The sequence below is a fragment of the Puma concolor genome, chromosome B4, assembly GCF_028749965.1.
Source record: "Puma concolor isolate L17-30 chromosome B4, mPumCon1.1.hap2, whole genome shotgun sequence".
Classification (NCBI taxonomy): domain Eukaryota; kingdom Metazoa; phylum Chordata; class Mammalia; order Carnivora; family Felidae; genus Puma; species Puma concolor.
The window spans coordinates 123,047,210-123,070,826 of NC_141673.1; the positions used below are offsets into that span (position 1 = coordinate 123,047,210).

The 23,617-nt window shown below is 38.5% G+C and overlaps 1 protein-coding gene across 16 annotated transcripts in view; it reads right to left on the reverse strand.

Annotated features, from left to right (window-relative positions):
• Positions 1–23,617, reverse strand: part of MLLT10 (MLLT10 histone lysine methyltransferase DOT1L cofactor) — a 241,101-nt gene that overhangs the window by 23,497 nt on the left and 193,987 nt on the right. For all 16 annotated transcript variants that reach the window (XM_086714783.1, XM_086714788.1, XM_086714796.1 and 13 more), the window contains one exon: positions 5,205–5,383. In XM_086714783.1, the coding sequence (XP_086570909.1) occupies positions 5,205–5,383 (179 nt within the window). The remainder of the gene's footprint in view (positions 1–5,204; positions 5,384–23,617) is intronic.

The window sequence follows — 23,617 nt, forward strand, 5'->3', positions numbered from 1 at the left end:
CCCTAATTGTTAGGAGCTTAACGTATTCAAAACCATTGTTTAGGCTAATACTGAAATGCCCCACAATTGAGTTTCTATAAAGTAGTGGGAGGGATTAAATTATAGTTAAACCATCACTGAACACTCATGATTGGACAAGAGGATGGCAGAATAACCAACCAACTCTAAGCAGGTTTCCTAATTGGTTAATACCTAATCAATACATCACCCAACTTTAGGGGAAAAAATTTAGTCCCCAAGGACTAAAGCAGCTATTGAAATAATTTAAGAACTGGAAAAACCTCAGTCAACAGCTGAACCTAAAATGACTAAAATTCATATACCTATGTTAACATGGAATTATAAATCTTAACAAAAATTTTTAATACTATTTTTAGTAAGGGAAGTGCTTCTGTACAATTTATCTCACTGGTAAACAGGCTGTTTCTGTAACAGCCAAAATTAAGTCCTATAAAAATTGTAACATCAGTGTAATAACCTTTAATTCCAAAGTACTTTATGGTCTAGAAAGTATTCTCATTTGAACTTCATAATGTACCTGTCCCTATAGCCGGTAGGACAGGTATTTAAAGTATTTTATTTTACACATGAGAAAAACTGACACCCACAAATTTAAAAAGCCCCGCCCATAGTTATACTCGTGAGTAGGAAAGCTCCTGGAACCATGGATTTCTGACTCAAATTTCTGCTGTTTGGCATTATGGCACACAAATGGACACAGTAACATTCCTAACAATGTTTTTCAAAGAGATACCTCTTGACACAGAGGCACATCGCTGGGAAATTCATTTTTATGGGAGGGAGGGATTCAGTAAACCAGACAGCAGCCTCCAGAGGCAGACTGCCTGGCTTCCAAACTTAGTTCCCCCACTTCCCAGACAACCAACGCTGCACGGTTACTGAACCTGTACATCGCCCAATGGCAAGTGACATCACAAAGCACTTATAAAAACTTATTTTGCTCAGAATGTTAATGTCCTTGAAATTACACGTCATTATGAAACTATTTAAAATATAAAAGGTGAAACTTTCATTCTGACCCATCAAGTCAAAGATCTTCTGAAGTCACATCTATCTGCCTGGGAAACTGAGCCATTTTCTCAAACAGAATGGAAATGTCATATCAGACAGACATCATCTGAAAGGAAATTGAGGACTACACCTAAGACAACTCACACACACACACACACACACACACACACACACACACACACACCACAAAGTTATCATATTGGAAAACAAAGTATTCAAAGCTGCCTGAAATAAAAGTCTCACAGAAACGTGCGAAATATTAGTCCTTAAATTAACTGTACCTTAAAAATACTTAAACACCTGCATTTACTAAGTATCACATTAATAAAGCTTGAAAGTTCCTTCATCTAAAATTATTTAAATTTATTGTTTATGATAGTAAATACAGAGTTATCAAGAAACCAGGATTATATTTATGAAGTGTGTGCCCAAAAGCAAAACCCAGAATGCAGAAAATACAACTACTTTTCATTACATTGTCTTAAAATTTGTTTATTAAAGGAATCATCCTTCAAACAAAAGCACTTGAATTTTCCCAAAAGACAAACAGAATGAATGTAGAACTAGGACAGAGAGTGGAATTTGAAAGGCAAAATGAAAAATTAATGACACACCTACAGAAACTAATTTATACCTCTACTCATGATACAACAAGGGCAGAGCACATCATTTAAAATAAATCATATGAACAGTAGTTCTATCTTCCAATAATGTTAAAAACTATTAACTATATTGTTATCTGAAAGAATAATTACTCTAAAAACAAATAAATAAAACAAAAGGATTTAACACTGAAGAATATAAAACTAGCTGATCAAACATTTTTAAAAGGTGTTTTCAAATTAGGGCTGCTAAGCATCACATTTTCCCCTACAATTTTACAAGTGTCTCCTTTTTCCCCCATTAAGGCACAATTCTATTCTCAGTTTTTAATTTCTATTAAGCTCTTCCTGATCTTACCTCCCTGACCACTTTCCAAGGAACAATTCTTAAGACAGCAAATAAGCCAAACAAGAGGCCTGTCTATCTTACTTAAAAAACCGAGGCCAGAAAGATCAAGAATGACCCCTGGATTTTTATCCTGCTGGCACCAGGCCAGTCACTAAAAACTACTACCTTCATTAAATTTGGCAGGGGGGATGGGGGGGAGCAGGGCATTATTCAAATTTAACATTTCCATTATCTGTTTATATTTTCTAAAATACTTACTTGCTAGTGTGATGTTACAATTGTAACAAGACTTCCATAATCACATTTTAAATATCGGTAATTTTAATTAACCCACTTACAGCATTGCTAATCAGCTACCTGTAAAGAAACCCTAAATAACAGACTACGATTTGATTACCTAAACACAATGAATTGTGCAATTTGAAAACAAACAGGGCCCATATAAAAGTTAACCAGAAATAAACTTGTCAATTTGAAGAGAGGATTCAATCACCAAGTACATCCCAATTTGTCAGAGTCCTAGCTAAACGTTCCCTTTATTCTAAATATTTTTGTACCCTTTCCCTCACACATTGCCTAGAAAATTCACATTTTGCACATTCAATACCAATACTATGGTCTCAGGCAGCTAAATTGAAGTAGTTCTGCACTCAGTTCAACTGAGAGGTCAATGTGCCTCAGTTGCCTGGAGACTGATGGTTGCTACAGCAGCACAGATAAGCCAGGCTAAATAAGCTTCAGCTTGAAGGCAGAAAGCATTTACTGCCGGACAGAATCATAGATGCAGTTGTCTCAGCATGCAGCATTTGAGTCTAACTAGATGATCATATTTATAAGAGACCCATCTTACTGAACATGGAAAGAGGATAAACAGTAAGGATTTTAATTGGACTGAATCCTGGATTACTTGCAACTATGATTTCTTTGTTCTTCAGTTGAGTCATATGTTAAGTGGAATTTTCCCTCTAGCTATAAATTTCTCTTCACCACCACTTCCCCCATCTACCTCCCTAATGCCAACCCCCAAAACCACAAACATAATGAATGAGAAGAAATGAGATTTTTGCTTAATTCAGCCTGGAATTAACCAGAGAGTAATTAAAACAGACTTTTATAAAGAAAGAAAAGAAAAACGCACACTGGAAATGTTCATGTGAGACTTTGTCCAAGGATAGAAAGCTATCAACAGCATATGGCTACACTTAATTAAAAGAGATGAAACTATTTACAAGAACCATTCTCTCATTTATCCTTTCACCCTCTCTAACCCCACACCCCTGTTATGCTGCCTATCTCACCAGGGCTAGTGAAATGAGCTACAAAAAACTCTCCCAAATTAGTCAAACTCCCCTTATTCAGGTTGAGAGGTTCACCACATAGTTAACTTTCATTTTCAAACATGATACCACTAATCACACCACTGGTTTTCTGTGCTGAACTGTCTGTTGTTTATTCTAATACCTGATCTAATTATAATGGTGACTGCGCTGAGCCATTACGTATTTTTAAAAATAACTAAGGCTGTACTCTCATGTACAGCTTACAGAAAATACTTAAAAAGTGTGTATATATTTTTTTAACTCTTGTTTAATATTTATTTTTGAGAGAGAGAGAAGAGAGAGAGAGAGAGAGAGAGAGAGAGAGATGGAATGCAAGTGGAGGAGGGGCAGAGAGAGACACACACACAGAATCTGAAGCAGGCTCCAGGCTCCGAGCTATCAGCACAGAGCCCAACACAGGGCTCGAACTCACAAACTGAGAGAGCATGACCTGAACCGAAGTCGGACGCTTAACCAATTGAGCCACTCAGGTGCTCCAAAAAGTACATATATATTCTAAAGGCCTGGACAATGGAAATTATGAACACATATGGAAAGCATAAATTTATAGCAACTTACAAACAACTAGCTCATAGTTTGTAATTAGAAATTTGTCTATATGGGGCGTCTGGGTGGCCCAGTTGGTTAAGCGTCCAACTTCTGCTTAAGTCGTGATCTCATCATGGCTCATGGGTTCGAGCCCCGCATCAGGCTCTGTGCTGACAGCTCGGAACCTGTAGCCTGCTTTGAATTCTGTGTGTCTCTCTCCCTGTCCCTCCCCCGCTCACGCTCTGTCTCTTTCCTTCAAAAATAAACAAACATTTAAAAACAATTTTTTTAAAGGAATTTGTCTTTTATAAATTTCTCTAAATACTAAGATTTACTTCTAGAAGCTTGGATAAAATTAAAGTAAAATTATAAAGAATTCCAAATAAAAATATCTATATATACTTTAGGAATTTTAAATTATTACACCTTTGGTGAGGTGGTGGGGGAGAGGGAGTAGGTATGTGTGTACAGCTTTGCCAATTTACTGTCCTATTTATAAATACAAGATTATGGTTTTTCTGATTTGACTCTTGCTTTTAAGGATTCCTGAAGACTACTGGCCTATCAAGTTACAGGTCTAAAGTGAAGGAAAGGGATAAATTTATGCACAATCACCAACAGAGTCACTTATTTATAATATTCATGTACATTCTTTCCTCTCCCACTAGGAAGAAAACAATATAGTACTCAAAGGGATCGATCACTCTTTAACCTATATTCTCCTACACTGGTTTTTGAAAATTTAGACAGCAGACAATCATATATTATTTCTGTGATTTTTAAAATTATAAAAGGAATTTTTAAAACCACAAAATCGGTTCACACTTTTGAAGTCCTATTTTTAATTTTTTTAATTTTTATTTTTTAAGTTTATTTATTTATTTTGAAAGAGAGAGTGAGACAGGGGCAGAGAGAAAGAAGGAGGGAATCTCAAGCAGGCTCCGGTTTGTCAGCACAGAGCCCAGCGTGGGGTTCGAACCCATGAACCACGAGATCATGACCTGAACCGAAACCAAGAATCAGACGCTTAACCAACTGAGCCACCCGTGCACCCCAAGTCCTACTTTTTAAAAGAAAGAGTAAAAGTCCCCACCAAGTTACCAGTTTACATTAGGACAAAATTAGAAACTCAGAAACTGAAAAGAGTCAGTTGAAGACAACATATTCCTTTGTCGTCTCTCATAAATACCACGTAAATATGTCTATTATTTCCACTAACATGTCAAAACAAATTGAGGCATTTTAGAAATTCCTATAGGAAGCCCTATTTTCTTTCTTTCCTCTCCAATGGAATTCGCTTTCAGAAACGACAAACCCACCTACAGGTCACTTCACAGCACTGCAATAATTTACCTGAGTTGTAGCAACAGCTGGGGCTGCAGATGATGCTGCTGATGGGGAGAGAGCTCCCACTTGTTGCAAATGCCCAGAAGATTGCTGAGGTAAATGAGAACTGGAGACAGGAGTACTAGATCCTGAGCCAGATACTACATTTGGAAAGGATACTGCTACATCATTGCTGTTATAAATACCTGAAAGAAAAAAAATTATTTAAATACTTTGCAACTTAGCTGTCAAATTTGTCACAGGTACTTAATATTAACCATTAAGTCAGAACACCCACATTTCTTCCTGATCCCTCCCCTCAATGATAAATTTTATTGGTGGTGATAAAAAAAATGTATTAATAACTGACTAAATACTGACTTGTCATAAAACACTTGTTTAAAAAGAACCTAAGTCGTTTTTAATTTGTAACAAAAATGGCTCTGCCATGTGACTGGGATCACATCAGGAAGTGCCTCGTAAAAATAACAGTTAGTATTTTAGGAATCCCTAAGAGCAAAGAAATGTTTCTTAAAAAGGAGAATGAAGCAATTAGAGTTGCTTAAAAATCACCTGGTAAGCTTTTCAAAACGCAGATACTAGAGCCCCAGAATTCACGATTTAGAGAGAGGTCTGACATGGATGACTATGTTTTAGAATGGTCACCCAGTTTACAATATAGAAAATAGAAGAGAACTAGACTTGAGATTCAAAGATCAGTAAGTGGATTCTAGAAATATTCAAGAGGAAGAATGAACAGACTTTATGACTGAATGGGGCGGATGAGTAGGGGTAGGGATGGACGGGGAGAGAGGATTAAAACATGGTGGTGGTAGGGGTCACTTCAAGGACACAGGAAAAAGGATGGAGGCACGAAAGCACTTTCAGAAAGCATCATGGAGTTGGAAGAGAAAGAAAAAAAGGAAGGAAAGGAAAAGGAAAAGGAAAAGGAAAAGGAAAAGGAAAAGGAAAAGGAAAAGGAAAGAAAAGAGAAAGGAAGGGAGGACTGGGTGAAAGCAATCCATTCTGAAAAGCGGATGGGAAGAGGAAGGAGAGAGATGATGAGCAAAAGTTAAGGGGAAAGAGGAGTGACTAGAAAAAGATGTTGATTTTTTAAAGATGGGAGATCATGCTCATATGCTCCACAGGAGAGGCTCTTTGAGGATAAAGGTGAGAGATGGGAATATCAATAAACCAATAGGGTTCTCAATCAGGGATGATTTCTGCTCCACAGAGACATGTGATAATGTCTGAAGATATTTTTAGTTGTCAAAACTAGGGGGCACTACTGACATACAGTAGGTAGAGGCCTGGGATGATACTAAACATCTTAAAATGTACACGGCAGCTCCTCACAGCTAAGAATTATCTGTATTACAGTGTCAGCAGTGCAGAAGCTGAGAAATCTTGATATAAACCAAGGCTCCTGGGAGGGTGGGAGAAAATAAGACCCCGAGATCCTAAGAATTTGACACTGTAACAAGAGGAAAGCAAGAGAAAAATGAACCTAAGTGGGATGTAGTAAAAAAAAAAAAAAGAAAGAAAAGAAAGAGAGAGAAAGAAAGAAAGATTAGAAACTATAGCCCTTGCAAGCGACAATTATTTACATTAACAGTACAATGTATTTTGTTCTAGAGAACATAAGTATTATTGATTCATAATAAATAGAAGTACTCATAATCCTCAAACAAGAAAAATAAGGGAATTGTGACATTTGTAAAGGCCTTACAACTATAATTGAGGGTCCTAAGATCCTTTTTCTACAATTTCTCCAGGAAAAAAAGATAATTTATTCATTCACCAAATGCATCCATTCCGCAAACATCTGAGAGCTCACTGTTTGCCAGACATTATTCTAAGCCCTGGAGATACAAAGCCATTCAAGTAATGTGGTCTCCGCCTTCAAGAAGCTTAGTGGAAAAAAGAGACTATTACAAAAGACTGTGAAGAGTGCTATGATAGAGACATCCTCAGGGGCTCTGAGCACATGAAAAGGGGTATATAACCCAGACCTGAGGTGAGAGGATGAGGGTCAAAAAACTTACTGGAAGCGATGGATGCCTTTAGAGCTCATTTCTAAAGGAGCTGTAGAACCGAGGTGAAGGGTGGTTTGAGGAAGAAACAGAAGAACATGTAAGTACCATCTGGGTAGTCGAAGCAAGAAATGAGGCTAAAAAATGAGCAGGAATCAGATCAAGAACATTAAAAGCTAAAATGCTGGAAATCTGGAAACAAGAGGACGCCACTGAAGGACTGTAAGCAGAAGCATGGTGTGATCAGACTGAAGTTTAAGCAAGACATCAATCCATGACCCAAGTGGAGAACAGACTGGGGAGGGGATTTAAAGAGAGACTGAGAAAGCTGTTTAAGGGTTGCTACAATAATACCGATGGGCAAAAAAGGAGATTAAACTACAGTAATAGTAGTAAAGATACATTCTAAAGGCAGAGTTGATAGGACTGGTACCTAATAGGACCTCAAGAAGAAATAAGAGGGAAGAGTCGAGGATGACTCTTCAGTAGCAGTAAGTGGGCGTGTGGTGATACCACTCACTGAAACAGGGATAGCAACTGGGAGCATCTAGTACTGTACGTGGTTACTATATGCAGGTCACTGTGCTGGCGTAATAGCCCAATGAGGTAGATATTACTCCCATTTCACACAACAGCAAGCAGAAGTTTAAAGAAATAATCTGCTGGGGCATCTGGGTGGCCCAGTCGGGTGAGCGTCCAACTCTTGGTTTCAGCTCAGGTCATGGTCTCACAGTTTGTGAGTTTGAGCCCCGTGGGACTTTCTCTCTCTCCCTCTCTCTCTGCCCCTCACCCGCTTGCACTCCTCTCTCTCTCTCTCAAAATAAATAAATAAACTTTAAAAAAAATAATAAAGAAATAATTTGCTTAGTGACCTAACAGATGGTAGAATCGGGATTCAAACTCGCAGCTGCCTGATTCTAAAACTGCAAGCACTTTGTAAGACAAGACTGAAGTACAGGTTGATCATTCATGGTCTCTGACATGCCTGTGGAACACAGAACTCCCTCCTCTATAGTCTAGAACAGAACAGGATCAGCCTGGAGCTCAGCAGGAAAATCAGGTGTGGAGATACAAACCCAGGAGTCAGAAGAATAATAAAGTTAGCGTAAGTAAACATGAAAACTCAAAAAGGCTTTCTGTTGGCTTGCACTGTTTGAAATCTTAAACTAGTTCATATTTAGAAACGCTGAAACTTCACGTTTCAAAGCGAATTCTAATTTCTCCTGAAAAACTGAAGGTCTGTCAATATTGGACACCAAGTTCTGAAATAGCAATAATCTGCTGGAACTTTGGTCAGGGTATAGATTCTTTAACCCACCAGAGTCCTGTCATTCCTTATTCTTCATCTCTTCACTCATTTACATCACCTACCTGGCCCCTGTGAATATGTGATTTACAACTCCTGATATGGAAGCTGGTCAAAGCCAAGGAACAGAAAAATGAAATCACCTAGACAAAATTCTCAGCATGATCAAGAGGACCAAAGACAGAATCCTACAGAACATTACCACTGGAAGAGTAAACAACAAAAAATAGACCACAAAGAACAAAATAAGAAAACTAAGAGAATCTTAGGAACCACTAGAGAATTTCAAAGGAATAGGTCAAATGATTCCACTGGTCATTTAAAGTCAGGCCAGAAAAAGGAGTCACCAAATATGACAATAAATCTTGGCAAAAGTAACTGTTTTAAGAGGTTTGGCTGTGAAAGAAAGAAAAAAAGGTAGCATGTAAATGGAGCTTATAAACCTTACATTCCAAAAGACATGCACCTGAGAAATACAAGTTTTTAAAAAGTTTGTTATCTCATAATTCATTTAACAAATATTTATTGAGGTTCTTATTATTAAAAAACAAAAAAGGCACTGAAGATAACAAAGAACAGAAAGGAATTTTGCCTTCAAAGAACTAATAGTCTCATAGCAGAACTAGTAAGTGTTCATAAGCTAAAAAAATGCTAGGTACCATAAGGACACAGGACCTGAGGGATGACTGAGTTCAGAGGAAGAGACTAGGGGAGGTAGTTCCAGAGAGAAGCACTTGAACTCAGCCTTTGCCGCAAAGTACCTTAAAGGCAGAATGATAATAATCTAATTTTTTAGTGATGGAAAGCATACATGGAATCTCCAACTCTTTTTTTTTCTTTTTTTTTTTTCTTTTTTTTTTTTCAACGTTTATTTATTTTTGGGACAGAGAGAGACAGAGCATGAACGGGGGAGGGGCAGAGAGAGAGAAGGAGACACAGAATCGGAAACAGGCTCCAGGCTCTGAGCCATCAGCCCAGAGCCCGACGCGGGGCTCCAACTCATGGACCGCGAGATCGTGACCTGGCTGAAGTCGGACGCTTAACCGACTGCGCCACCCAGGCGCCCCAATCTCCAACTCTTAAAACTAAGATAACTGGAGACAGCATGCTAAAAAAAACAAAAAACAAACAAACAAACAAAAAAAACGGAACAAGTGTTTGAGACAGAAATCCTGGCTCTCTCAACTATGTGATCTGAATCAAATTACTTAACCTTTCTGAGCCTCCATATTTTTCTCTAGAAAATCAAGTAATCACTGGGGCGCCTGGCTGGCTCAGTTGGTTAAGCGTCCGACTTCAGCTCAGGTCATGATCTCACAGTCCTTGAGTTCGAGCCCCACATCGGGCTCTGTGCTGATAGCTCTGAGTCTGGAGCCTGCTTCAGATTCTGTCTCCCTCTCTCTCTGCCCTTCTCCCATTCATGCTCTGTCTCTCAAAAATAAATAAAAACATTTAAAAAAATTTTTTAAAAAACAACAAGTAATCACTACCTTAGAGCCTTTTATTTGAGAACATCCATGTAAAGGGTCTAGGAGTAAGTAAGTCTCCATAAGGGTAGCCATAACTATTTTAGAGTTATTGCTCTAATAAAAATTTTAGGTTTAAGTCAGCAAAGAACAGTATTAATTACCAGGCCCTCTAATGTCCCTAATACTCTTTCAAAATTGAAAATACCATTGCCACATGCAATAATATATCCTAAAAGTGTAATGCTGAGAAGCAAAACTGTGGTGACTGAGGACCTCCAATATCTAAACTTGTATCTGTTTTTACATTGCATTAGAGCATACTTAAATAGGAAAGTGCACAACTAAATATGCAATGTGGTGAACACAACTTTGAAACTGTGTCTGGTACTCGGGTTACTACTATAAATAGAACAGATAAAATTATCTTTTCTTATCCAGGCAGGGCAGTATAAATACCCAAATCTTTTTTTGAGTATGAGGATCACTGACTCTCCTAAACTTCCTCATACCTCATGAACCAACAGTTTACTAAGACCTCTAGAACTTTCAAAAGTTAAATGATCCTCCTTAAATTGTTCTGTGCCTGCTTTCTAACTTACTCTATTTCCATCTTTCACAAATTATATGTTATTTTTTAAAACTTTTTTTTTTAAAGGCTGTTTATTTTGGGGGGGGGGGGAGACTGCAAGGGGGGGAGGAGCAGACAGAGAGGGAGAAACAGAATCTGAAGCAGGCTCCAGGCTCTGAGCTGTCAGCATGGAGCCCAACATGGGGCTCAAACTCACAAACCATGAGATCATGGCCTGAGCCAAAGTCAGACGCTTAACCAACTGAGCTACTCAGGCACCCCTATGTTATTTTAATCTAAATCAAGGTGATATTCATGGAATTAAATAGAACTGAATCCTGTAATGCATAAACTCTAGGAAAATACCTGAAATTCATCTGTTCAGGATAAAGGGTAGGCACAAAGATATAGAATGATACAGAGGTTGGCAATGATGTACTGATCCATCCACCCAGCCATCCATCCACCCAATATTTATTGTGTGCCTACTAGAAGATAGGCACTGTGCTAGGAGCAGGGAAAGTAGGGAACATGACAGACAAGACAGACAAGATCTCGGCTCTCCAAGAGTTTACAAGTTAATTAGGGAGGCAAACAATAAAACAAACACATAACTATAAATTGTGACAAGTGTTGTGACTGAAGAGAAAGTACCATGAGAATGACAAATTAGGAAGCCGAAAGTATCTATCTGAAGAAAAGATACGTAAGCCAAAACCTAAAGCTCACACAAGTAGACGTTAAGTGAACAGAGTGAAGTAGAAAAGCTTGTTCAAACTTGACAATGAAATAGAAAAAAGAGGGAAAAAAAAGGTAATATGGATAAAGCATAGTGGAGAGAGTGGTGGAAGACAAAGCTGGAGAGAAGGGAAGGAACAGATTACACACGACCTTGCAAGCCATGTAGAGGTGTTGAGAATTTACACTAAGATCAATGGGAAGACACCAAAGGCAAATACAGCATGACTTGGTTTTCCAGAAGATCATCCTTCTAAATGTAGTAAATGAATTGAAAAGAGGAAGAGTGGAAACAAAAAGGTCATCTAGGAAGCTATTCCACAATCTAGATCAAAGATTATGTTCCTCAGGACCAAGGTGGTAGTGGTATGGAAACACTTGGAATGATATGGATCTAGAAGTCAGATGCACTCAACTTGATAGTTAGCTACATTTGATAGATAAAGTATTATGAATGAACTGGCTAGTGGTTACAAGTACCATTCACTGAGGCGGTGAAAAAAGGGAAAGTGCATTTTTGCTTATAAAAGAGGAAAACATCGGTCTAGGACTAAGTCCTGAAGACCTCCAACATTTCAAGGAGGGTTAATGGAAGAGGAATCAGTACAGAAAATTGGTATCAGTGAGGTAAGAAGAACACCATGAGTGCAGCATCACTGAAGTCAAGAAAAGGATCTAAAGAAAGGGCACATAGATGGTTATCAACTGATTCTGAATGGCTAATTAAGAGACAGACTGAAAACGTCCATTGGATTTGAAATATGGAGACAAATGGTGATCTTAGTGAGAACAGGATAGGGTGGGCAGAGCCAAGAAAACACTGCTGAGACTAAGCTTTTATTAGTGTGCCCATGGCAATGATATAAAAACAACATATAAGACAGAACTATACATGACCAGCGACATAAATATTAGTGTTCACCAACCAGAGTTCCTGACTCCCAATTTCAAACTGCCTAGGAGGCCAAATCAGTGCCACATCAGGTTGTTTGTCCAGCACTGAACCAGAGTAAATGAATGGGACAGTCTTGAGGAATATTTAAGCTAGTAAATGACTAAACCTGTTAAGTTATCCCTAACCCATATCCTATGACTGAATAGTCTTTCTGGAGGTTAATATGGTGTGAAAGTAGTTAAGTCCAAATCCTGCTCCCTCATGCAAATAACCTCTCTGGACCTAGTACACCTCATCTGTAAAGTGAGAATGGCACCAATATTTCACAGGGCTGGTGTAAGGATTGGCTAATACATGTACTAATACTATTAGTATGCTCTCCTACCACATAGAAAGCATTTGATAAACAGTAGCCATATTATTATAAAGGAGCGGTATCTATCTCCATGATAAAAGAAGTAAACAGAATCATATACACAACAATAGAAGATTCCATTGTAAATGTTCCACTGTAAATGTTAACATCCTTTCCCTTTGGCAACTAATGCATAACAGGATTATTTTGGTTTTCCCTTTCCCTTTGGTTTTAGATTGTGAAATTTATCTCTATATGATTAACACCTTCATTATTCAGAGAGGGTAAAATAAAATTTAGAAAAAGAGCTTTCTTTCCTGAGACTCTTGGCCACCTTGATGGAATACAGGTGTTCCAAAATCTCATTAGGCAAGCATTAACTATTTCTTAGGCTGCTCTATTTTTACAGAGATCTGAACAATTCTGTATTGCTTCTTTTGACTTTACCTATAAAAATACTACATACTAATTATTAAAAATCTTAAGTAGATGGCAAAGTAGGGAAAAATTCATCCACAAACACTGTTGACATTTTTATGTATTTTCAAATTTTTTGGTATATAGTTTATGGTTTTGTTTAGCTTTATATAGCTGCCTATGTATGAAACTAAACATTTTTAATCCTTGTATACTTAACGTATTTTCCTATTCCATTATAAAATCTTTACAAATGTTTTGAATGTTATTTTGACATAATCAATTAAATATTGCATAATTGATTCTGTTTTCCAATATTCTACAATTATTTATTGCCTAATGTACCCAGACAAAATACTAGATGAAGATACTACAAAAAACAAAAACAGGTATCACCCTTGCATACATGGTTCTTAAAATGAAGGAACCAGATATTAAGTAAGCACACAGATACCAGTGCGATGATGAAAAAGCAGAATGTACTGTGACCAAATCTAAGGGATAACTTAATTAAGATCAGCAGAGTAGGCTGCAGTGAAGAAGTGACACATAAACTAAAAGGAAGAGAGACCACTTCTATTGTTTTTACCTGCCCATAATTCTTTCCCGTTTTGTGTCCAAATAACATCCTATTTTCTGTCAGGGAAGTACCCTCCTCCATTTCATACACTCTCAGCCCAGAGATAAACATGTGACCCAAGCTGTAATAGTCTCTCCTGGGAATTAGTATCTTGAAGGCATACACACCAGGGCAGAAAATGGTCAGACCTGTTAGTCTAATGGTAGTAATATTAGGATTCTATTAATCCTTCTTTACCCAGCCCTTGAATCTACCCTATTTCTGTCCTCTCAGAGGTCTGGGAAGGGGTTTTTTCCTTTAGTTCTCTAAATAACTGTACCTATCCAACAAATTCTTTTTTTGTTTAATTTGACAGAATCCACTCTGTGACTTACATACAAAGATATAGCCAGTGTAGTATAATAAGCAAAGAAAAAAAATGCTTAAGATAAAGCTAGAAGTCAGTCCAAGAGCCAGCTCATGTGGAACCTTGCAGGTCATAGAGGACTCTCCACTTTCATCCTACTGGAAAGCCATTGAAGCATTTTAAGCAAGAGAGTGGCATGATTAGAACTTTACTTTTAAAAAGATCATTTTGGATACAATGTGAACAATGCCCTGAAAGACAATGGAAGAGTTGAATCAGGGAGATAATTTAAGTAGTTACTGTAATACGGTAGACAAAAGATTTTAAGCAGCTTAAATATGGTGAGAATTTTAGAGAAAAGGAGAGGCTCAGATTTAGCCCCAAGGAATTTCAACACTAAATTAGGATAAAGGTGAAGTAAAAACAAACAAAAAACTAGTTAAGAAATAGTCAAAACTGCAGGATAACCAAGTTAAGTATTAATGTTAGAAGAGAAGGGGGAGGGGAGGGGAAGGGAGGGGAGGAGAGGAGAGAAGGGATGGGATGGGAACAGGATGGGATGGGAACAGGATGGGAAGGGAGAGAAGGGATGGGAACAGGATGAGAGGGGAAAGGAGGGACAGGAACAGGAGAGGAGCTTCCAGTAGCAGGAAGTCCTGAACAAAAATAAATATGCTAAAAAGTCATCTAGGCTAAAGACGGAAAAGTAGCCACTTGATTTGGCAACGTGAAAACTACTTGTAGGCCGAGTAGAGTAGTAGTTGTAGAGCCAGTATGGGGGGTTTGAAAAATAAATCAGTAGGAGAATTTCTGTTTCTGGCAATGAGGCAGACCAGATAACCTAAAAACCTCCCCAATTAAAATGACCTCAAAATGAATAGCTGAGCCCATAGGACAGTGAGGGACATCCTTATGAATGAGGAGGGAAAAGCTTTAATAGGCTGCCCTGGAGGAGTCAGCCTGTGTCAGTAACCCTGGAGCTTGGGCTTCAGCGCCCACAAGAAAAAGAGACAACACATTGGGCCTCCAATGGCTGTAAAGTTAAAAGTGGTAAGACTTTGGTTATATAGATTGGACCTTCCAAGAGCTACATTTCTGGGGAAAGACAGACCAGCCCTTTCCCCCACTACCCCCACCAAAACCCTACAAAACCATCAAAACACAGAAATTACAGCACAGAGACAGGACAAGGAAGCTCATCCAATTAGATTTAAGCTCTGGATAGGGGATGAAAAGTCTGCACTTAGAATTTAGAGCCATAGCTTTGCCTTCAAATAGCTTTTTGAGTTTGATTTTTTTTTTTTTAATTTTAGAGAGAGAACGAGAGCGAGTGAGCTAGGGAGAGGGGTAGAGGGAGAGAAAGAACCTTAAGCAGGCTCCATGCTCAGTGCAGAGCCCGAGGCAAGGCTTGAGCCCGTGACACTGGGATTATGACCTGAGCCGAAATCAGAAGTCAAACACTCCTGAGTGAGCCATCCAGGTGCCCCAGGTTTTGGGGCATATGTGCCTAGTCTGATAGATCCCAAACATTAAATTAACGTAAGACGGGGCCAGCTGGTACTGTCACTTGAGTACACAGCGGAAGCAAACACAAAACCTCTCTGAAGCGATATAACCTCAATTCAGGCTATAAAATGAGTTCACAATCCACAATTAGAAAACACAGATGAAAACAATCCCCTTGATCACAAACTAGCAGACACAAACATTATTTGACTGTTATTCCAAGAACCTTAGAAAGAAAATAGAGCAAATAAAGATAAGACAAATATTTCAAATGACTAAGAAACTAAATGACTAAGCCAAGGACTCACAAGTGTAAGAAAGAAACAACACTCTGTCTATAAAAAAAGGTACCTGACATATCCTGCTGTGCTAGGCAGAATTCTAATGATGTCCACCCTCCATCCCAAGGTTCCCTTAATCAAGGCACTACTGTGAAGAGACTTGGCAGATTAAATTAAGGTACTGATTAGCTGACCTTAAAACGGGTGGATTATTTTGGATTATGTAGGTAGGCCCAGAGTAATCACATGAACCCTTAAAAATAGAAGACAAAGGCCAAAAGAGTCAGTGAGAGATGTAATAGCTGAGAAAAAAAGAGAGATACAACAGAAGAGGGAGTCAGAGCGATTCTAAGCGTGCAAAGGATTCAACTCACCTTTGCCGACTCTAAAATGTAGGGACATGTGAAAGGATGGGATAGAAGCCTCGAGGAGCTAAGGGAGACCCTCAGCTGTCAGTCAGAAAGGAAATGATGACCTCAGTCCTGCAACTGCAAGGAAAAATCTGAATTCTGCCAACAACCTAAATGAGCTTCTTGGAAGTGAATGAATTCCAGAGTCTCCTGATAGTAAGAGCCCAGCTGGCCAACACCTTGATTTTAGCCTTGTGCGACTCTAACAGAGCAACCAGATAACCAAACCCAGACATCTATGTGCTAATAAATCTGAGTGCCTGTAAGTTGCTAATTTTGTGGTAATTTGTTATGGCAGCAACAGAAGACTAATATACTTGCAATGCCAGAAAATAAGTGTTCAAAGAATAATGAATGGGGACAAATGTGCCAGCTTAAAGGGGCTCCCACTAGCTAAACTGTGAACAATTTGAGCATCACAATAAATACATCATACCCCCACACAAATCTGTAAATCCACACTGATACAAATTAAAAGTATGATGAGGAATGGGATATTTGTAGTCTCATACTTAATTCCACAATATACATAATTACAAAGAGGAAAAGAAAACCTTTTCATTGGAAATGCCTGATTATGTGTCATCTGATAGATGCAATGGAAAGATCACATCTATGATATCCTGCTCCAAAATAAATAAATAAATAACACAGCTCTAATAATGAAAAAAAATGAACCAAACCCAAAAATAACTAACCTGTAAAATTCTGAGACAACAGTCAAAATGTGAATGGCCATCTGACGAGTAGATGGTAGTAATATGGTGATATTAATTTCCTGTTCTTGATCACTGTATTGTGATTTTACAGTAAAATGTCCTTGTCTATAAAAACTAAAGTATTCTGGGCACCTCGGTGGCTCAGTCGGTTAAGTGTCTGACTTCAGCTCAGGTCATGATCTCCCGGTTCACAAGTTCTAGCCCTGCATCAAGCTCTGTGCTGAAGCCTGCTTCAGATTCTATGTCTCCCTCTATCTCTGTCCCTCCCCTGCTCATGCTCTCTCTCTCTCTCAAAAATAAACATTACAAAAATAACAATAAAATTAAAAAAATTTTTTTTTTTCAATGTTTATTTATTTTTGGGACAGAGAGAGACAGAGCATGAACGGGGGAGGGGCAGAGGGAGAGGGAGACACAGAATCGGAAATAGGCTCCAGGCTCTGAGCCATCAGCCCAGAGCCCGACGTGGGGCTCGAACTCACGGACCGCGAGATCGTGACCTGGCTGAAGTCGGACGCTTAACCGACTGCGCCACCCAGGCGCCCCGTAAAATTTTAAAAATAAAGACTGAAGTATTCAGGGCTAATGTGGCACTGTATCTGCAACTTATTCTCAAATACTCTGGGAACATACAGTTCTGTATATTATACTCTATGTAACTTTTCTGTAAGTTTGAGACTGTTTGAAAATAAAAATATTTTACATGTGAGAAAAGTGCTACATGTTCTTAAAAACAAGAAAGAGAAAAACAAAACCAGACCAGATCCATTTTAGAAAGGACCAAAAAGAATTCTAAAAATTGAGGGGCGCCCGGGTGGCTCAGTCGGTTAAGCGTCCGACCTCAGCTCAGGTCATGATCTCACGGTTTGTGAGTTCAAGCCCTGCGTCGGGCTCTGTGCTGACAGCTCAGAGCCTGGAGCCTGCTTCTGATTCTGTGTCTCCCTCTCTCTGCCCCTTCCCTGCTCATGCTCTCTTTTTGCCTCTCAAAAATGAATAAACGTTAAAAAAAAATTTTTTTTTAAAGAATTCTAAAAATTGAAAAGCACATTCACTAAAAATCTTTACCCATTAGGCAGGTAAAATTATAAATCAGTATAGCTGAAGAGATGATGAGTGAATATAAAAGATCAAAAGAAATTATCCAGGGGCGCCTGAGTGGATGGTTGGTTAAGCGTCAAGACTCTCGATTTCAGCTCAGGTCATGATCTCACGGTTCCTGAAATCGAGCCCCACGTCAGGCTCTGCACTAATAGTGCAGAGCCTGCTTGGGATTCTCTCTTGGACTCTCTCAGCCCCTCCCCTGCTCACTCTCTGTCTCTCTCTCTCCCTCAAAATAAATTAATAAAACCTAAAAACTACTATCCTGCTAGAGCACAGAGAGATTGATAAATGGAAATTATAAAAGAAAGGTTAAGGGACATGGAAGACAGAATCAAAGTCCAAATATGTCTAACAAAAGTTACTGAACAACAGAAAGAATAGGGAGGATCAATATTTTAAATGGCCATAGGAGCACCTAGGTGGTTCAGTTGGTTGAACTTCCGACTCCTGAGTTGGGTTCAGGTCATGACCCCAGGTTCATGGGATGAAGCCCCACATTGGGCTCCACACTAAGCACTGGAGCCTGCTTAAGAGTCTCTCTCTCTCTCTCTGTCTCTCTCTCTCTCTCTCTGCCCCTCTCCCCCTGCTTGCATGTGCTCTCTCTACAATAAAAATAAAAATAATAAAAATAAAAATATAAAAATACTTTAAAATGTAATGGCTAGAGTTGTGTCCAGAACTGACAAAAGACATGAATTCTCTTGGGGCACCTGGGTGGGTTCAGTGGGTTAAGTGTCTGACTTTGGCTCAGGTCATGATCTGAACCCACAGGTCATGGGTTTGAGCTCTGTGTCAGGCTCTGTGCTGACAGCTCAGAGCCTGGAGCCTGCTTTGGATTCTGTGTCTCCCTCGCTTTCTGCCCCTCCCCCATTCTCACTCTCTCAAAAATAAACATTAAAAAAAAAAAAAAATGAATTCTCTCAATTAGGAAGCAAAGAGGTCCTAAGAAGAATAAAATCACATCTAGACATACCACCCAGAACAAAGAGAAAATCTTAAACGAGTGAGTGAAGGTAGAACAGTTTAAGGGGTAGGCACATGAACAGCAATGTGTGATTAAAGGAGTTTGGGTTCTTTTGTTCAGGAGGACGGACAGGAGAGAATGCTTAGATGTAGATGGGAAAGAAAAGTGAGGGTGAAAGGGTAAGGAAACTAACATGACAAGGCCTCTGAGAGGGCACAGAAGGGTGAGATGTGGAGCACAAGTACAGACTAGCCTTGCACTGCAAGCAGGACTGGAGAGAAAGAAAAGAGGATGGATACAAACCAAGTAGGTTTGCAGAATTGGGGGACTAAAAGATGCAATTTTAACTGGCAGTAAAAGTTTTAAAATACAAACAATCATGGCAAAAAGAGAGTTTCCTAGAGATTCGTATTAACACTGCCAAGCAATTTAAATGTCAGTGAAGGCTAGTATCACAAATCTATAATGATATGCATGTGTACATGACGTAAATTGTATTCTCTAGAAACACTCAGCTCAGATGAAGGATAAAAATATAGGTGGTCAGGTTAATGAAGGACATATTTCAACTAAGAAGAAAACAGACTTACTGAAGTTATTATCAATCATAAGCCCAGATAACAAACATCATTGAGTACGTTACACAGTGATTTTTTTTTTTTTTTTTTTTTGTTTCTTTAGCTTAAGAAAATTGAAAGCGAGGCTTAGTAGGAAAAAATAAATTGCTAATTAAAATGAAGAACATAATCTTATTAGATGTGGCAGCTATTAAAACCATTTCCCATTTTTCATTAAAGGTTATCTATGATTTAAATAAAAACATACAAGTAATGACCATAATCAATTTTTTAAAATGAAGACAAGAAAAAAACTACTCTCAAACCTATTCTTTTAACATAATCGCCATGATAATTTTGCCTAACTTTTTATTCTGCAATTATTCATTTATATTTCTGACTCTTCCAATAGAATTTGAGCACCATGAAAACAGAATAAGAAATTGATAATCCTTTGTGCCATGTATACATTATTTTATACACAGTATACATACAATTTGTTGGGGTCAGGGAAAACCTATCACGGATATATTTCCAACTTGTTAGGTAAGCTACCTAAATACCATTTAATAATTGAATCCAGGAGGTGCTACAAGAAATGTAACTGTAATCTTTATACTCCCAGTATCTTCAATTATTTTTCCTATGATAATTAGCTCTGTTAAATCTAGACATTTCATATCTTGCACCACCTCCTTAGAACTGAAGTTATTTTTATGTAGTCTCCAAGAAAGACTTCATCTTAATAGTCCATGTTTTAGAATCCTTTCCTTGTCTGTGAGATTTTAAAATTTCCCCTATAATGTATCTAGATGAGAATTTTTCCTTCACTCTTTTTTCTTAGGCCCACTATGTGCCACTTCAAACTAAGATATCTCATCTTTTTTTTTTTTTTTTTTTAAATGAAATTTATTTCCATTATTTCTTCAGGTTATTTCCTCCTCTCCATTTTTCTCTCTCTCCCTTTCTGGAGCTCCTGTTACCTGGATTCTACTTCTATCCTCCATACTATATAGTTTTTATTTTAAATATGTATAAAACCCATTAATTATTTTGTTGTTCACTGTATCCACTGTTATTTGTCCTATCTATTGTGTTCTTTACTTTGACTATTACAGTTTTCCATACCTAAAATTTCTACTTGTTTTTTGTATCATTATTTTTTAGAGAGAGAGCAAATGGGGGAGGGGCACAGAGGAGGAGAGAGAGAATCCCAAGCATGCTCTGTGCTGGAGCCAATGTGGGGCTTGATCCCTCGAACCGTGAGATCATGACCTGAGCTGAAATCAAGAGTCAGACGCTTAACGGACAGAGCCATTCAGGTGCCCCTCTACTTGCTTTTAAAGATCTACTTTGTTTCAAATTATTATCTTCCCTCATGTCTTTCCTATCTTCTTTACACTGATTTATTTTCTTTCTATAATTTCTTTAGGACCTGGTCTGTAGGAAATCAGATTTCCTATTACTGCCAACATGGATTAAAAATTTTTGGTCTCTGGGATACCTCAGTCGATTAAGTGTCCGACTTATGCTCTGGTCATGATCTCACAGTTCGTGGGTTCGAGCCCCACGTCAGGCTCTGTGCTGACAGCTCAGAGCCTGGAGCCTGCTTCAGGTTCTATGTCTCCCTCTCTCTGTGCCCCTTCCTGCCTCTCTCTCTCTCTCTGTCTCTTTATCTCTCTCTCTCAAAAATAAATAAATATTAGAAAAAAAATTTTTTTTAATTTTGGTCTCCTAAATCTTGACACATCCAACAACTTTGAATATAATTTTTTATACATCTTTTTTTTTTTAATTTTTTTTTTCAACGTTTATTTATTTTTGGGACAGAGAGAGACAGAGCATGAACGGGGGAGGGGCAGAGAGAGAGGGAGACACAGAATCGGAAACAGGCTCCAGGCTCTGAGCCATCAGCCCAGAGCCCGACGCGGGGCTCGAACTCACGGACCGCGAGATCGTGACCTGGCTGAAGTTGGACACTTAACCGACTGCGCCACCCAGGCACCCCTTTTATACATCTTTTGAATGAATATATTAGTTTCTCCTAACATTACAAGCATAATGCCAAACAGTCTGAGAAGTATAATTCCAAATACCTAGTGATTATTATACAAAAATACCACCTGTCAATAGTCACATACATACACCCACAGATCCTTAAATAAAATGACCCTCTGAGTGTGAAACAAGTAATACAGGCCATCTATAGAAAGGGCTCACCATAAGACATGGTTTCTTTTTTTTTTAATTTTTTTTTACGTTTATTTATTGTTGAGACAGAGAGAGACAGAGCATGAACGGGGGAGGGGCAGAGAGAGAGAGGGAGACACAGAATCGGAAGCAGGCTCCAGGCTCCGAGCCATCAGCCCAGAGCCCGACACGGGGCTCGAACTCACGGACCGCGAGATCGTGACCTGAGCTGAACTCGGACGCTCAACCAACTGAGCCACCCAGGCGCCCCCATAAGACATGGTTTCTAACTCCAAGTTTAGTCATCAAGGTAACTGGGACATAGTTCCTGCAAACACAGGACTAGAAATTAATGTGGAAGGAAGCTGCTAAGAAAGCAATCAACTGCATTATACAGAAAGAAAAAGAACATTATCAAGATGGTGATAATCTTTTTTTTTTTTTTTTTTTTTTTTTGAGAGACAGGGTGAGTGCCTGCACACAAGAGCAGGGGAGGGGCAGTGAGAGAGAGAGAATCTTAAACTGGGCGTGGAGTCCTACACCAGGCTTGATATCATGACCTAGATCTCATGACCCTGAGGATCACGACCTGAGAAGAAATCAAGAGTTGGAAGCTGAGCTGCCTAAGCCACCCAGGTGCCCCAACATGGTGATAATCTTTAACATGACCTAACTAATTGTCCTTGTTCTGATGTCAGGTTCACTAATGAAGTAACTTTACAATTATAACTCGTTTTCCCAAGATTACTTTAAGGAAAAGTAAGATAAGCAATTCTGGGCAATTCTTGACAGTAATGTTTTAATCATAAATGATTAAATGACATTCATTTCTGCCATACTGGCTTGAGTTAGCCCACCTGATCAATTCCAGGTATACTGACAAAACCAAAAGGAGACATACAATAATGTGTGAAAGAAATGATAAGGATCTGTATCAACCTACAGCTGTGAGAAGGTGGGATTTTGAAAATAATAAATTAGATATAAAAAGTCATGTTTAGCTACCTTCAAATTAGAAGGTACCACTTGGTGACTAATTCAGTTGGGAGCAGGCAGAGAACAGAATCAAAGATGCACACAAGAGGAAAGGAGATAACTTCTCAGGAAACCCTGAGAATTACAAAATAAAGTCTTTACATATACAGGTATCATTATCACTATTATGTAATCATTAAAACATTTTTCTCAAGTACACTAACAGGACAACTTTTGAAAACACTCTCAAGTTACTAACGTGTACCTGAAAGTAATCATTTGTTTTGGAGAGAAAACCTACTTCTAAAATTATCTAATTCAAAAAAAAAAAAGGGGCGCCTGGGTGGCGCAGTTGGTTAAGCGTCCGACTTCAGCCAGGTCACGATCTCGCGGTCCGTGAGTTCGAGCCCCGCGTCGGGCTCTGGGCTGATGGCTCAGAGCCTGGAGCCTGTTTCCGATTCTGTGTCTCCCTCTCTCTCTGCCCCTCCCCCGTTCATGCTCTGTCTCTCTCTGTCCCAAAAATAAATAAACGTTGAAAAAAAAAATTTTAAAAATAAATAAATAAATAAAATTATCTAATTCATTAATTAACATTCATTAACCCCAAATTGTGGAGGTTAATTTTTTTCTTTTATACTCCATGTTTCCACAGCTATTCTGTCTTCCTTCAAGTTACTCTTCTACTTGTTCATCTATCCAGTTTCTTTGATTCATGAAATAGTCTTCTCTTGCATCTTAACCCTTTATCTCTCTAGAGTCTTCCTTTCCACTTATTAATACTTTTCTATTTTAAAATAAACCTGATCCAACCTGTCTTCTCTACCAACCTTGCTCAGCCATGACCAATTTCAGAGTTTATATTCACCCCCTATATGAATTTACTTCCAATTCTGTTTCACTCTACCCTCATCTGTTCATTTGCATGCTAAACATCTATACCTAAACATCTTGTTGGTAAATGAATACCCATCCTCCCCCAGCTACTGCCATTCAATTTACTGACAATTATTACCAGTTCTTCTTGAGTAAC